This window comes from Urocampus carinirostris, chromosome 2 (assembly GCF_059441175.1).
Source record: "Urocampus carinirostris isolate Australia breed hairy pipefish chromosome 2, RoL_Ucar_1.0, whole genome shotgun sequence".
Lineage (NCBI taxonomy): Eukaryota > Metazoa > Chordata > Actinopteri > Syngnathiformes > Syngnathidae > Urocampus > Urocampus carinirostris.
Genome location: NC_142350.1, coordinates 9,732,058 through 9,750,091, shown reverse-complemented (window position 1 = coordinate 9,750,091; position 18,034 = coordinate 9,732,058). Strand labels below are relative to the sequence as shown.

Here is an 18,034-nt window from a genome sequence, read left to right as displayed (position 1 = left end):
GGAAAGTCAGAAGAGTGCAGGTGCTCCGTGGATTAGTATCGGGTTCGGGAAGCAACTGAGGTTGCGACGGGAGAGAAACTAATAGCACGGCTGGATGTCCAGCCTACTGCATTGTCTATGCTAACAACACTTAAGACGCCTCTGCCCAGCCTGTATCACACCAACAGCAAATTTATTACACATGAAACGGATAACCTGGAGCTACAACTCGTGGCTACAACTTGCTATATCTGAGACGGTTGTATTTCAATCATCCCGGAAACTCCTGCTTTAATACGATAAAAGAATAAAGTCGTAAAAATAATATATATGTATTGTATGTATTTATTGTTGATGTTATGGAACCTTGCGGAGAGAAAACCAATCTATGGCGTCATAGATGTTAATTTTAATGAATAGAATATTTAATTACATTTTGAGAACAAAAACATTCAAAATCAAACTAAAATAAAGCTAAAATGGGATTATACAACCTGCACCACTATTCAGACCTGCTTGAACAGAGTTTAAAATCATGTGTAGTCCATTGCTATGACAGCCATAATATTTTGGCCTCGGGTTAAACTATATAGCCGGTGGTCTAGCACAGGAGTGTCAAACTGCAGCTTCTGGTTTACTCAAATCAATCTGGATTTTTTTGCAATCCGGAGATGGAATAAGAGCTTGCTCTGTCCACTCCACGCATCGGCCCGGTATTGCAGTACTTCCGGGAACGTGCATTCGCAATGATCGCAGCAATGCTTTAGGGCTAGGACCTTAGCTTGGCCTTTTGGCTGAGAGTAAGTGTCCCGGCTCCTAGGCTTTGTAGCGTATTATGAACTGACCGATAACGGATAATGGATAATGAATAACGAAGATAGAACAATAACCCTTAAAAACCCCCCTCTAATCAAAGACTACAGTCTCCCCAAAATATTATGTTCTATATTTATGTATTATCATAATTTTTTAATGATTATCTGGAACACAGCCATCAAAGAAAAACGAGATCTTTGATGTCTATAGCTGTCAATGACAATGAAGGAGATGTGCCATCACATAACATTTTAGAAGCAGACAAACTGAAATTCAGCCAAAAATGCTTTCTCAATCCTGTGCCACTATTAAGACATGCTTTGTTTGAGTCTAAAATCTTGTTTAGTCCTTTGTTGTAATTTCAAAATACAGAACAGCGGTGATTTTTTGGTTTTAGAGTTCAAATCTTCATTGTTATCAAACTTAACATGATAAAAGACTTTAGTCTGAAAAAAAAAGATATATATTTATTGTTGATGTGATCTGAGTAAAAACAGATTTGTACCATCCATTTCTGTCAATGGAAATACATGAATAGTGCTTAAATATCACATAAAATTTAATAAAGAACATTCCAAATCCATTATTCAATAAATACACAACTTATCTAAAACAGTTTTCAGATTTTAAAAGTATCTCATAAAAAAACAACACACAAAGGCCCAGTGGACGTCTGACGACATGAGAACGGAGTTTTGAATCTTTTCAAAGTAAATTAAAAACATCTCGCTTTTACTGCAGCCTTTTATGTGAACGCACGCGTTTGATGCTTACGCAAGCAAGCGCTGAAGCTTTCTCTCAAGACTAGCGACAAGCTCTTGGATATCAAAGTGTATAATCTCTCTTCTTTCTACCCTTTATATTTTGAGTTGCCATTTATCGGACAACCGAGCAGTCTTGAAAAACTGTCAAATATAAAACGTGTGAAAAAAAGATCTTTTCGAGCGGTACTTGTTACACAACCAGGCTAACCCTTTTGAATAAGTACAATTTTAAAAATTGTATTAAAGTTAAAATACAGAGGCAAAACTATATGCAATCACACTTTAAAAAAAGATTTATATTTTTAAATGTGCTACATAATGAAATGGCCCTGACGTTTATATAGCGGTGCTTGCAAGCGCCACTAGATAGATAGATAGATAGATAGATACTTTATTCATCCCCGAAGGGAAATTCACATTTCCAGCAGCATCCCTGAGCTGAGAACAGTACAATAATAAAGCCAAAAGAATACAATATACAAATACACAGTGTGACGTGCAAATGCCCACTGTAGCTTGCGTGTTATATAGAGTAACTAAATAGTGCTACACAGAATACATATTGCAGTAAGATTCGGTAATATCCAATGTAGGTGGTGTGGTTTAATGTGGGCCTTTACTCTGCCGGGTGGAGTTAAAGAGCCTCATGGCATGAGGAAGAAAAGATCTCTTCAGTCTGTCCGTAGTACAAGACAGTGACAGCAGTCTGTTAGCGACGATAGCTGCATTAGCATCATTAGCGCTGAACTTTTCATTAAACACAGGCAACAACAACTTTATAAAAGAGTCATTATATCTAAAATGGCCTCCGAGAATGTGTTGTTTATTTTTGAATCAACCTCAAAAGACAACAACTAAATTGCATACATTCAAACATATAGTTTGGATACATTTATTAAAACAATCTACACAAAACAATTTTTGTTTTTAAACAACCACCCCAAATTAGCTTGCTGAAAATTTGATTTTTTTTTTAAACTAGCCCCCAAAAATGTGGGTAATTAAAACTCCAATATTAGTGAACTGCACTTATAAATAATTTAATTGTTTCAATTAAAATAGTAAATTATTAATAAATGTCCTCTTTGTTTTTCTTTTGACAAAAATAATTTTTAAACAGTCTCCAAAATTGGGTCATCTGTTTTAATCAAACCTCAAAAATTGGGTTGGTTATTTGAAAAGGTTGTATCAAATGTATCCAAGTAGTCGATTAATTGTTTTTTTTGCCTAATATTTCACTTGCTCATTTTCAGCAACGAGTCATAATCTTACACCTTATTTCTATAGTAAATTGGTTAACGGTGGCCAAAATATGCCTAATTAAAATGTGATTGACAGACTAGCAGAGGGGCTGTCTTACTATTGTGCCAAAATGTTGATACTGCGACTATTTTGAATGTGACAAAAATCACAAAATTATTGTTGTTACATGTCTGTTTCTAAACTGTTTACCGCTGTCTCCCTTGGTTGTTTTTACCTTAAATTAAACGCCATTGCCACCAGAATCGATAGTAAACACCAGCAGCCACCTCGCAGACCTTCAAGAGACACAAAAAATGCACGGGCCGCTTTTCAATTTTACACCCTGACACCCCCCCCCCCTCCTTAATTTCTCATTTGAATAAAGCGAACAGACACGGTAATTAACAGGGTATTAAGAAAGCGAGCGAGTGCGCCAGGGAGTGGGAAAAGGGGCGAGAGTGCCATGAGAAGAGCAGCGAAGTGGGAGAGATAGCGGCGAGGAGGCGGCGGTGGCGAAAGCGAAGCGCTGTGGAGAATTAATAACGTGACGGATCTCTCCGAGGCCTCCTTAATAGGCTGTGACAGGAATTTATTCACACTTAGGCTGGTATCAAATCAAACGCCAGGCAAGTGGCTGTGGCAGGCTTCAGCTCCAGAAAGAAGGGGGGACCGTGTCTTATACGTCCAGGCCGGCAACCCCCCTTTGGGATTTAGGCTTATCAAGAGCTGTTTGTGTTTGGTTATTTACGGGGAAAAAAAGATAACAAACCCAATAAATGTGTTGTTTTTGCAGCAAATACAGTACGCATACAGTATTCCCTTGATTTTTGCAGTTAATCTGTTCGGTAACTACCCATTATAAGTAAATTCCCGCAAAGTAGGATTATATTATAGATATTATAGCATAACACAATTCATTGACAGTATTTTCCCGCCATTTAGGTGCACCATGTTAAAAGGCGCACTCTCCATAGCTGATTCCATCTATTTACTTAACGACTCATATGGCGCACCGGCTCATTGGGCGCGAGTTCCGGGCGACCTCCTTACAACCACACAGACAACAATACAAAAGAGCGTATTAAATAAAAATGCAGGGAGAGCATAATTGTTTTTAGTTGTGGTTCATTTAGGTATTGATAACAAAGTAAAACACATGGATAAAATATTTCAGCTTCCTCCAACATGCGAACCTTTGACCCATTTATCTTCAATTCTCTCGCGGCTGCTCGATTTACATGTTCTTCTGCGTAGCGTAGAAATCAAAACACCACGACGGACGAAAACAAGGAAAGCCCTCAATGGAAAGAAAGTGAGGTTTTGGATTTAATTCATATTCGGGGGGACAACTCTCTTCAGTGTCGGGTGGCACAATAACTTTCAAATTACTCGATAGGCTACAACGTTAGCATCCATGAGCACTTCCGCTAAAAATGCATTGTGTGTGCCGCGCAAGCAGGATATGACGTCAGTCAAAAAAGTGACAACTAAAAGTCACAGGTGACGCATAGAAATCACATTTAGTTGGAAATGTGACCAATCTCACAAAAACATGGGATTTCATTCAAAAATATTGTAAGTCTTGACTCAGCCAAGGTTCGAAGCTATGACCTCCCATTCTCGGGTGCGAGCTCCCAAACCTAAGACCACCGAGCTGGACTCTGCTCTGCATGAGGGACAGGGCACACTGCCCGATAGATTTCATTCAAAATGTAGGGCGCACCCTAAGACTCTTATGTGCGCCATGTTGGTTTAAGATCAGGTAATTGTGTAGATGTCTGCTTCACTTGTGCATATTTTTATGCCCCAAAGCACTGAGGGACTTGTAGTTCAGGGACGAATGATACATGCAAACTCTGCCCTACTACCTAAAAAAGCCTCATGTAAATGTTTTATTTATTTTTTTAGGCACTGCTAAAAAAACAAGAGTTCATAAATCATAAATGCAACAGGTATCCATCCACATACCGTATACTGTAAGTCTAAGCTTCTGACAAGTCCAGTCATTTGTTTGTACAGCACTTAATCACAAACAGTCGCAGACCACCATTACCACACTCCCTGGTCTGAACGCTACTAAAAACTGTGTGCTAAGGCTACAAAAACACAAAGACTAAAAGGGAAGATAATTTACCACATTCGCTCTAAAGAAATATGGTACTTTAGGTGAAATCTCACATTTTGAAGTAAAATTTAAAGTGAACTGCCAACTAGTGGCGGTGGTAGTTTGCACTGTATGACCTTCAGACATGGCAAAAGCATATACTTCAATCAGAAAACTTACTTGATGGCACATTGCCATCAAGCTTTGTACAAACGGAATCCTCATCCATTCACATGCATTCCATACCTGTCAACCTCAGCCAATTGCTCTCCTTATTAATGATCGCAATTCCTTTTATTAAGCAATAACAAACCTTACAAACTATTTACTCACAGAAAGACAGGCCATGCTGAATAGCACACCAATATTATTAATATATAATGATGTTGTTTCCAACCAGGGACCAAGGTTAGAGTCAAAACGGCAAGACGAGATCATCCTAACTAAAAAAAAACACGTTTTTTAAAATGTATTTTTATGTATTTTTTTGCCGTGAAAATTGTTATATGGCGTACATAATTTAATCTATCCATCTACCTACCCTGGTCGTATCCCTCGAGAAGAGTGACCGACAGCAAGACAAAGACATACACAAAAACAAAAGAAAAAAAGGAAAAAAGTAGCAAAAAACACAAAAGAATTGACCATGGCCAACCCAAATGCCCAAAAGCCCAAACAAGTTAAGAACCTCGGCCCCCAAGTCGGTCATGCTTTCGTCCCTCTAGATGAAACGAGACACAAGAAAGCGGCCATGTCACTCGGGTCATGGTGATGAAACACACTCTTCTGTTCAACAGCAGCGCCCGAAAGCTTTAGCTGGTTTATCCCTGCCGCATCATACGGGTGCTCTGCTCATCCCTTAGAACAACGTCCAAACATTCCATTATCCTTTCACAACACCTCTCCACTCATTCCTATCACCAACAAGAGCTCTAGCTTCCACTAGATTTAGACCTCTTTCCTGCAGTGCACTCATAACACCATCCATTCACGCCAATCGCGGCCTTCCCCTTGGTCTCCTTCCATTTACTTCTGCTCTGTAGAGCCTCTTCAACATTTGCTCCTCATCCATCCTCTCCATGTGTACAAACGAACCGAGTACTCTCTCATCAACACGCTTACTCAGTTCCGCTACTACTCTAGTTCTGTCTCTCACAATTTCATGTCTCAATCCATCCAATCTTGTCACTCCTAACAGACTCCTCAAACACTTCATCTCAAAAACATTTAATATCCTTCTCAAATCTGCATTCAGGCTCCAGGTCTCTGCACCATACAACACAGTCACACTCTCATACGGTCCTCTCTTGACATCCATACTCATACTCTTGTTACTCATCACTCTTGTCAGAGCACCCAAAACCTTGCTTCCTTGATTCACTCTGCAATACCTCGCATTCCATTCCACCAACTGCAGCCACATCACAACCCAAGTACCTAAAGCCTTCAACTTCTTCCAGCACCTGTCCATGCAACCTTATTTCTAACGCCATGCCCACTCCATCACGTGAACACTTCATCACCTTACTTATCCCAACATTCACACATAACTTACACCTATCACATACTCTTCCAAACACCATTACCAACCTTCTCAATGTTTCCTCAGAATCAGCCAGAAGCGCTGTGTCATCTGCAAACAACAACCGACTTTCCTGGCTAATCGTTCCATTGTTACTCATCATCTCTACACCTCTACCAATTACTCTTGCATTTACCTCTCACCACACCATCCATGTACACATTAAACAGCCATGGCTACATCACACACCCCGGTCTCACCCCAGTCAACACAGGGTACCACTCAACTAACTCACTCTCTACTTGTAAAATACTGTGAAAACATTTAAGTTGATAAATATGGCTTTTGAGTTATCTGGGATATTTTTGTGCAGCAAAGCACTTTTGGACTTTTAGTTCAGAAACAAAAGACAGGCAAACTACGGCTTCCCTGCTAAATGAGCCTGATGTGAATTGGTTTATTTCTCTGGTATATTTCAATTTTATTGTCTGCCACCGCGGTAAAAAAGCCACAGGAACATCCATCAGTATATAGAGGATGTCACAGTTGTATCCATCCATTTGTAGAGTAAATCCATCCTTCTAGAAAGCCACATGTGAGCACAACTTGAAAATAGAAGGGAGACAGCAATGGATCACACCTTTGGAGCATACAAGCATGGTACTTTTTTTCAATTTGATGAGTGACAGAAATGAAATCCTCCTTTTAATTAATGTCGAAAGATAAATGCTGAAACGACGTTTATTTCTGTAATGACGTCACTCATACATCCCCCCAGATCAGAAAGCATGCAAACGGCAAGTGTAAGGGGTTATTCATTTGTCACTAGTCATGTAAACGATTAATTAGGATCGCTCCAATTAGCACCCAGAGGACAGTTCTCTTGGTTTGAGTGTACTGGCACTCCTAAAATTACAGCGAAATTATGCGATGTATGCAAAAAAAGCCGCAGATGTCCACGAGGAAGCAACAACTTATGAGTCAAACCATTATATGGCGAGGGAACATTGCAAAAAAAAAAACAGTACTTTCCAAAAAATATTTATATAATAAAGCTTACGTCATTGGAAATGTTCTTGATAGTGTTGAAAAATTACACTATGGTAAGACTTGTATCAATCTTACAGTTTGATCTCATTTTTTTCTTCGTAAAAAAGGGAGGTTCTGCTAAAAAAGCACATACACTCGATTTTTCTGACATTAGCAAAACTTATCAGCTCAGAACTCTACAACACATTTTTCCGCTTCAGCATCAATTTCCCACAGAATTCGCTTACAAAACATTTTTTTTTCAACTTTATCATCTGGCAGTGCCCATCCATTCTTTTCCCAACACATGACTGTTCATTTCTCTTTCTGCCATCGGCCAGCTATTTATCCATGTTTCACTTTTCTTAACACTAATCTTTCACGGAGCGGGGTCTGTCCATCTATCTCCTTTTTTATCTCCTCCCTCGACAATCTCACTCCACTCCCCACTTCATCCAGAACGGTCCGATCTGGCAAGCGCGGCAGATGCGGATCGGGCTGGCGAACATCTGCCTCCCTTGTCCTGCTGCATCTTTACTCTGCTTATCAGACTAAGCACTTTAACTCCCCAAAGCTTGCTGCCCTTACTGCCACCTTAATGTGCAGCTGGGTAGCCTGGAGAAAATCCCTGCTAAATATGTTTCGACACATGGGGTGCGCTATCAAGGGGCAAAGGGGAGGGAATCTCTTCTAATAGATTCGGGTTTTCCCTTTGGGTTGATCCTTTTTCCCTTTTCCCATAACATAGAAGTATTCTTGAAGAATACTAAGAGCCTTGCTTTAAAGTATGGATTGTCATTGGCGAGATTTTGAAGACAAAGCTATAGGTTCTCATGTTAAAATCCAATACATTTCTTTTGGGGAATGATGAAAACATTTGCAGTTAAAGATCCATATTTTTTTTATTATTCGGGTTTCTGAAGAGGTGTGTCATCGTGGGGAAAGATTAATACATTTGAAATAAATAAAAAACAACATTTTTGCAATATTTGGATTTTGTAAATACGTACTGTAAATGCATTCTGAAACTCCCAAAAAGGTTTGAACATGAACAACTTTTGGAATTTAAAAGATTCCGTTGCTTCAATTAGACTTATTCCACTTTTAAATATGCATATAATAATGTCACTTTTTGAAAAATGTTTTTAAAAGGGTATAAGCACAATTATGAATTTTACAAGTTGATTTGAATATATGTAAAATGACACAAAAAAAATTGTTGAATCAAATCAATCATAATGAGTCAAAAAATTGAACCCTATTTTAAATCGTGTAAAAAATTATTAAGAAGTACGGATAAAGACCATTCTGGCTGAACCCAGTAATTTGTCTTATTTTGGACAAAATAATGATGAAACAATTTACCTTATTTCTTGATGAATTGCCTAAACAAGTAACAAAATCTATCAAAATAACTAGTTATCATATAATTTATGTATGGTAAACCAAGCTATTTTAGAATACAGGGGATTAATAAAAAAGAATGTCCATTTATTATTCGACAAAAAAATTCAACAAATTACCAAAATATAAAGGTATTGCAGTCTTTTTCAGGCTTGATTGCAACAAGTGGGTGTTTGTAATGTCATAACAAAAACCATGGAACCCCCAAATAAACCAAACTAAAATGAAAACATAAGAGGGGAACAGTACTTCAATAAACACAACAGGCTACAAAAACGTTGACCTGTTTTCGACACACGATGCGAAAATAAAAATGTTTTTCAAGCACATAAAACCGGCACAGTTAGCAAGGTCAGCATTAAACCTGCCAAACGTAAACACATTTTGCATGCTGACGTTACCAACGGGGGCAACAAAAAACACAAGTGCGTGTTCTATACACAACAACTGGAACACAAAGTTTATTTCCAAGTGTAATGGATAGAGAGCAATTCCGCAGTGTCTTCTGTACATTCGGATCATTTGACAGAACTCAATTTGCATGCTAATGCATCGCATCGCATCGGGGGAAGGTCACGTCACAAACAAGGTTATTTATCTCTTATGTTTTGCAGTTTTGAATACAGGACGGAAAAATGCACTTTCCAATCTTTTGTTTGTTTTTTCCAAGGCTATCGATTGCTAATTTAAAGTATGTTTGCACCGATTTATTCAAGGTAAAGATTTTTTTTTCTTTTTTTTTTCCTCAACGTATCCGGAGGCTATTGCGTTCAAGCGCTGTTCGACGTGTTGTTGTTTGGGATGTACACAGCCGAGCTCGCTTCGATGTTTGCCTGTTGTGTTGACGCTTAAAAGCAGCCGAGGGAGCGCTGTGCTCAACGGCTCTTAAAAATAACCGAATCTCCTTTCCGCCGTCGCTTCTGCTGCTGACACGACTGACCTAGGGCCATTATCATTGCCGCACACTCAGGCAGTCTGGTGTGCACGGACATGCTTAGTGAATGTGTGCAAGCGGGGGGAAAATGATATAACTAAAGGTCCATGCTTGTACATTAAAGGACCAAATATTTAACAAAAAATAACTCATCTTTGTAGTCTTTGTTGAACTATAGCATATTGTAAGCTCTGGAGCGACTTATATAACACCTGTACATTAAAAATATACAATATACATGGGATACAAAGTCCCTAACTAACGACATTTTCACTTTACGATGTAGCATTTGCCTCTCTACACTACATCACAACTTTGCGGTTGGACGAGTTGAGTGTCTAAGAACCTTGTCTGCAATTGGTCAATGTCATATACGGTATATATACACCTTTGAGACTTCTTGTGCTTCAGGGCTGTAGTAATAAACATGACTTGACTTAAATTGCTTGTCAGCTATTGGTTCATGTCACGGCATCATAAAAATGGCAATATAATATTGTCTGAACTACCTCCTACAATACCTTTCTCTTCATTTGAGTCAGAAACTAGTGTGCTTTGTAAAGACTGATACTGTACAATTTGTACTGTAATTATTAGCTATGGGTCTAAGACTTGCAGTGATGCTAAAGATAGAAAAACAAAATAACGATTGAGACAATGATTGTGATTATCAAGAAATATGAAGAAAACCAACTCATGGTTAACCCTTGCTAAGGAAAATGGCCATATCCAATCGACGACCAGGACGAAGATTATTATTAAAATTAAGCGATCAAAGCAAGGAAATATTCCATAAGCATGCAAGTGGAAGTTTTAAAATCAGTTTTACTATTAATCTGTCGTCTCTGTCTTCTTCCACCTTTGCATCTACTGCACTTGACCAACTCAAGTAATGCCACGCCAGAGGTAAATAACCCTTTCACTATTCACTTATCCCGTCAAATCTAAAAATAGGGGCCTTATTGACACCACTGGCAGCACCCATTACTATTCAGCCCATGATTTTTGGGTACGGCTTTTCTACCCCACATAAACAGATAGTGGTGGTTTCGCGGGTTACCAGTAGCAGAAGAAGCCTACTGGCTCAGATACAGCACCTTCCTCATCTGGCCGCTGTTACTTTTTTTGTGTAACCGATCAGCTTCCTCTTTGAGATGAAACGAATCTCAGCATTGACGGCCAGCAACGTGTGAGCGCACCTTGCGTGTATATTTATTTATAATGTTTTTTAATCATGTGAACGAATATTGCACATAACAAGTACTTATCATATACTATGTTGTTGATAGTTTTTATCTGGGGCATTTTCAACACATTAGCTACACCTTACCATAGGTTTATATCCCTGCTCTACAGTAATTTCCCTTTGGAATTCCCACAATAGAACAGATTTATGTTGTATCCCGGGTTTTAATGTATATTGTTCGTGTATGATATAAGTCACTTTATTATATAAATAGAAACCCTACGGAAAGATTGTGGCACTACTTGTTTTACCAGACCCCCAAAATTTTTACCTTGTCCAGGATTACAGTTCTTCTTATGCTTTCATTGGCCCAAAACAAAACCTCCCAAACACTTCGAGCAGAATTTTCCAAGGTCTGCTCATGGTAGTTTGGTTCTTATAGTTTTTTTCTGGCTATAAGTGGGGAAAAAAACATCAAAACCTGACATCTTTTGATTATGCCAACTCAGCAAAAATGCCATTTGCATCATTTTTTCCTTCCATTAAGTCTGAGCTACCGCTGCCTCTTCAAATTGACATTTTGACAGCGGGGAACTAATAAAGCCGAAGTGCGCCATATCAAATAGAACTATACCGCTCGGTGGACGAGAAAATATACCGCTGTGCCAAAAAGCAATCGACGTCGGCAAATGAGAAGGGAGGTTTCCACGGAGACTTTCCAAGTGCTAAAGATAAGGACTTTGATAAAACTGCATTTTTTTTGCCTTACATGTTTGATATTAAAGGATTTTTTTCCCCAACGTTTGTTTCGTCAGCTAGAAAAGTGTGTGGCCTGGATTTATTTGCCACAACGGTGGACGCAATCTGTACAAAAAGACTGACTGACAACATAACGTGTCGGTTATCTGCACGGCACGTCACAGGGTCCTCTATCAGAGGAAAGCGAAAAACACATTTGACAGGTTACACATTGGAAAAAAGCTTTTAGAAGCAGGATGACATTTGAGGCCACTCAAAAAATACACCACCTCAGCTCCAAAAGAAAAGAAAAAGATTTATTTTGCACGAGTCTGAAAGGAAAGGACGTTAGGAATGGTGCCCTCACTTTTTTGCAGTGGATAGAGGTCATGATAAGAATGTTTTTCTTTTGTTTTAGGGGATAATTCAAAAATCTACTGAGCTGTAACAGATCCACCAAACAGTTACTTGAGTGACTATGTTTAGGATATCCTACCTTGTAAGTAGTCAATGATCGCATCATGCACAGTTGCATATTAGTTCAAGGCAAAAATAAAAAATGGAACTGAAAAATACTTGTATTCTGGAATATTTGTTTTACACATATATATTTCATTTTGATTTTTTAATTTTATTTTTGTATGTGGAGCTGCAAACATAGGTAAAATAAACTAAAATAAAATGTCATATTAAATAAATGAACAAAAACAGTAAGTGGGGGGAGAGAGAGCTGGCCATGGATATACAGAGAAGAGAGAGAGAGGTGGAGGAAAATAAATAGGGAAAGAGAGAGAGGGAAAGGAACAGAAAAAGAGTGGATATAGAGAGCGCAAAAGATAGAGATAGAGGTGCATAGATGGAGAAAAAAAGAGACAGAGATAGAGATTGGGAGAAAGAGCCAGGTGAAGATAGAAAGAAAATAAAGAGAGAAAGAAAGAGCAAAAGACGGCGATAAAGGGACAGAGAAGACAGAGAAAGAGAAGGACAGAGATGGCGAGAGAGAGAGATGGAGATAGAAAGCGAGAGAGAGGGCATGAGAGGCAGAAAGAAAGTGAAGGATAGCGTTGGAGAGAGATGGAAAAAGATATACTGTATATATAGGAATAGATAAAGAGGTAGAGAAAGAACAAAAGAGATGGAAATGATAAGAGAACGACAGTAAGAGATAGTGGTAGAGATAGAGAAAGGGACATCTAAAGATAGAGCGAGAGAGAGGAATGGAGAGACGGAGAGAGCAAAACAGAGATAGACATGAAGAGAAAGAGAGTCGATAGAAAGATGAAGAGATCGAAACAGATAGAGATGGAGACAGAGCGAAAGATAGACGGGCAGAGATGAAGAGAGAGAGAGAAAGACCGTGAACGAGCGAGAGAAATACAGGGAGCGAGAAAAAGATGGCTAAAAATAGAGCAAGAGAGAGCAAGAAATATGCTAAAGGTTGTGTTAATTTAACAACACTGAGGAAACATCGCTTTGACACAATGAAAAGTAGCGAGAGAAATAGAGACAGAGAGAAATAGAGAGAGCAAGATTAATCTAGATAGTGAGATAGAGATAGAGATAGATAAAATAATAACTAAAAATGAGCAAAACTGAAAAATATTTTTTGATTCGATTTTTAAAAATTATATCTTACTGTTATTTTATCTTTTCTTTTTTTTACTCTTATTCCCTCCTCTGAATCAATCTCCCAAAAATAGTCAGAAATGACTCTAGCCACCTCCCACTAGGCCCTAGTGACTAGGGGGATATGGCTGTGGTATATACATACATACATACTCTTTTTCAGCAGAGTATAGTGATGTACAGTTGTGATCAAAAGTTAACATACACTTGTGAAGAACAAAATGTCATTTCTACAACTCTGATTTTTCTCTGAGTGATTGGAACAGATAGTTCTTTGTTACAAAAACATTCATGAGGTTTGGTTCTTTTATGACTTTATTATGGGTTAACAGAAAAGTGATCAAATCTGGTGGGTCAAAAATATACATACATCAACACTAATTGGCAAATTTGGTGAATTAGGAAGTTGTGTCAGTGAAATGCGCTTCATAGTATGGCCTCTTAACTTCTTGTGAGTGACTTTTCTCAGGCCATTTAAATAAGGGTCATTGGATGCAAACGCTCACGAACGCCAAAATGAAAGTCAAAGGAGCTCAGCATGGATCTGAAAAAGCGAATCATTGACTTGAACATGTCAGGAAAGTCACTTGCTGCTGTTTCAAAGCAGTTGCAGGTCCCAAGAGCAACAGTGCAAACAATTGTTTTTAACTATAAAGTGTATGGCACCGTTTTGTCATTGCCACGATCAGGAAGAAAATGCAAGCTATCATCTGCTGCGGATAGAAAATTGGTCAAGTGGGTGAAGATTCAACCGAGAATCACCAAAAAGCAGATCTGCCGAGAATTAGAAGCTGCTGGAACACAGGTGTCACAAGTGTCCACAATCAAGCGTGTTTTGCATCGCCATGGACTGAGAGGCTGTCGTGCAGGAAGGATGCCCTTACTCCAAAAGGGGCACTTTAAGGCTTGACTGAAGTTGGCTGCTGATGACATGGACAACGATAAGACCTTCTGAGTAAAGTTAAGTGGTCAGACGAAACAAAAATTGAGCTATTTGGCCACAATGCCCAGCAATATGTTTGGAGGAGAAAAGGTGAGGACTTTAACCCCAAGTACACCATGCCTACCGTAAAGCACGGTGGTGGTAGTATTATGCTGTGCGGCTGTTTTGCTGCCAATAGAACTGGTGCTTTGCAGATAGTAAATGGGATAATAAAAAAGGAAGATTTTCTTCAAATTCTCCAATATAACCTGAAGTCATCAGCCCGAAGTTTGGGTCTTGGGCGCAGTTGGGTGTTCCAACAGGACAATGACCCCACACACAAGTCAAAAGTGGTAATGGAACAGTTAAATCAGGCTAGAATTAAGGTTTTAGAATGGCCTTCCCAAAGTCCTGACTTAAACCCCATTGAGAACTTGTGGACAATACTGAAAAAAAACAAGCCATGTCAGAAAGCCATCAAATCTAACTGAACTTCACCAATTCTGTTAAGAGGAGTGGTCAAAGATTCAAGCAGAAGCTTGCCAGAAGCTTGTGAATGGTTACCAAAAGCGCCTAATTGAAGTGAAAATGGCCAAGAGACATGATACATAATATTAGGGCTGCTGTATGTACATTTTTGACCCAGCAGATTTGATCACTTTTTTCTTTTAACCAATAATAAAGTCATGAAAGAACCAATCATCATAAATGTTTGTGGAAAAAAGAACTATCCGTTTTAATCACTCTATCAGAGAAAAATCAGAGTGGTAGAAATAACTGGAAACTGAAGAGAACCATGACATTATGTTCTTCACAAGTGTATGTAAACTTTTGACCACAATTGTATGTGCTGGTTAGCAGTTTTGGCAATGATGCTCATGAGGCTATGGATGAGTTTCTCAATAATGTATGGTGTATTTAATAAGTGCATATAGTAATGAGAGAATTACTGATTAGGACAAAAATGTCTAGCAGAGTACTGGATTATCTGTCCTCTAAATGGGGCAGTAAAAACAATTGGTTTTCCTTTTATTGTTTGGTCAAAACTTTTTAGGCTGACTACGTCAACTGACTTTATTTTCGAATCATTACAGTCTCCCTTTCTAGACAAGAAAGTCGTTTTTTTACTAGTCTTGATGAAGCAGTCACATGAAATTACTCAATAAAAAAAGACTTGAAACTTAAATGTTCCCTTTTTACCCACCCACTCAAAACAAAACCATACTATGCACCTGTTATAAATCCCTAAGGCCCCTCCCTAAAGCGTGTTGGCGTGCTTTACTGCAGGAAAAAGATAACTCTTCTCTCCAGGAAAAGAAAAAAAAGTTATCCTCCAACAAGCAGAGAATTCCCTCCCTGAATTCCATTGCAGACAGACACTGAGCGCCTTTTCCCACGTGGCTCCCATCATGAGTCTCAAAGGTCAGGAAAATATGGAATCGAGTTGATTATTTTATGAAGTGACAGGCGCCCTGAACGGACTTCCCTTTAGCGGCGAAATAACAGGAAGCAGGCCAGATAAGGACTAAGTAGAGGGCCCAATCACACAGATGAAAGTATCGGAAAATAGTTGCGTTAAATCCTGCATGTCACAAGGCTTGATAAGGCCAGGGAAAAGCTTACAGTATTTAACTAGACACTCTGAATGACAAGCATTTATTATTTATATCTCATCCCATCTCATCTCATTTGCTGCACTGCTTATCCTCAGTAGGGTCGCGGGGGTGCTGGAGCCCATCCCAGCAATCATCGGGCAGTGGGCACGGGACACCATGAACTGGTTGCCAGTTAATCGTAGGGCACACAGGGACAGACAACTCGATTGCTGATTCACACCTAGGGACAATTTGGACCAGCCAATCCACCTGAAATGCATGTCTGGGAGGGTTAGGGAGGAAACCAGAGGATTATGCGTTTTCTAGTGAAGGGGAAAAAATAGTTTTCAACTAAGACAACAAACATTTTTGTATTTTCTAAACAGACTTGTTGAGTATTTTCACAATGCCCTCTTACTGTGAAAAGGGGATGCCATTTTCTTTCTTCATTTTAAAAGAAGATGACTCTTTTGTTCAATCTAAAATGAAAGGCTCATTTTCATCTATGAAAAACTCAACGATGCTAGCCAGCTCAAAAAAATCATAACACTTGTTTTTATTGGAGAACTTGACATATAATTGATGACTTTTTTCTGGATAGAAAACAATGCTAGATTTCGATAATTTTTTGTTAAAAAGGACGACAATGCTAGTTCTTCTCACAGAGGATAACGATGATATAAAGATGGTGATGGTAGCTTCCGGCTAAGAAAATAAGACAGTTGGTTTCAGCATTGTAGAAAAAGTCGCTTATTCTTCAAACTGTCTTTTTGGCACCGTACTTCATACCTTGTTAACCTCTTGGACCTCCCTCCTGTCTTCTGCGCTAGGATGGTTCTGTCCAGATGAGTGGTCGTCGTGTTTGGCGCTGTCATCCTCCATGAAGGGTATCAGTTGCTGGAATGGAAAAACAAAAACGCTCTTTATACGTTATTGAGCTTACAACAGATAACAATCAGTAGCCAGGTTGCAGCGTGCTTTTAATCAATATCAATCTTCAAATAAGCCCTAATGCCCTGCACCCCTTTCGGATAAGCTTTACATTAACATTTGGAGTGCGATTATAAGTTAAAACGATGCTTTTATTGGGCAATCTAGTCCCTGTGCAGTGGTGAAAATGGAGATTTTGTGTAAGCGCGTGGAAGCATGATAAGCCCTCTCCTTCCTCGCAGGGAAAGACGGGGGAAAAAAGAGTGAGAAATTCATTCATTTTTAAACAGCCTGTGTGCTTGACCTTGTCTACTCGACACTGGCATGTGTGAGGGCCTTCCAGCGTGTCACTTTAAGATGATAGTGACCCCTAGTGGTCGTCACGAAAGAAGGTAACATGATCCATCTTTCAAATGGACTGTATAAATACAAATGTTCAATGAAATAATTCCAAATCAATACAAAATAGTGATAACACAAGATTTTCCAGTCTACATATTTTAATGGATATTCAAAACAATTCTATCCATGTATTTAAATAAAAAGGATAACACCCATTTTCTAGCTACTGCAAAAAACGGTGTTTTAACGGCGGGATTTATTTTCACTGCAAAGTTTGAAGTAGATAATTTAGCATATTTTTAATGCATCTTTTTTCTTATTTTTTAAAACAAAACTTCTAATATGTTAAAATAAAAATAATTTTAGAAAATGAGCTTTTCAAGTATTTCTAATAGCATTTTTTTTTTCATTCAACTGTTTTCAGTTAAAAAGATAATTCTTAGAATTTGTTACATTATTTGCGAATTATAGGTATTATTCAATTGCTTTCTTTAAAAAAAAGGTTAATGAAATAGATTAAAAAATATAAGTGTTCATTATTTTCTAGAAAGTGATTTTGGAAAAACATAAAAAGCTATAGGACAAATTATAATTTCTTTCTCGATTTTACCCTTAAAAATCTTTTATAAAATGTTATAAATTTTAAAAAACTAAGATTAGGATTCATATATCGAATACTTCATAAAAAAAAATCAAATATGTAGTAGGAAACCGGTGTGCCCAAAGGAAACCCACACAAGCACGGGGAGAATATGCAAACTCCACAAAGGAAGGTTCAAACTAATATATATATATGATGTAAAATATTTAAATCGAGGTAGAAAAAAAATGATGTCAAACCCACATCATTGTGATTTTAACTGAACAACACTGACTCGAATGTATACAATTTTTAAAAGTA

At 38.3% G+C, this 18,034-nt stretch overlaps 1 protein-coding gene and 1 pseudogene across 2 annotated transcripts in view; one reads left to right on the top strand and one right to left on the bottom strand.

Moving 5' to 3' along the window:
• med30 (mediator complex subunit 30) overlaps positions 1–18,034 on the bottom strand; it is a 44,600-nt gene that overhangs the window by 7,147 nt on the left and 19,419 nt on the right. For both annotated transcript variants that reach the window (XM_088328849.1, XM_088328850.1), the window contains exon 4: positions 16,651–16,758. In XM_088328849.1, coding sequence (XP_088184975.1) covers positions 16,651–16,758 — 108 coding nt within the window. The remainder of the gene's footprint in view (positions 1–16,650; positions 16,759–18,034) is intronic.
• On the top strand, positions 478–725 carry LOC148370998 (U2 spliceosomal RNA; annotated as a pseudogene).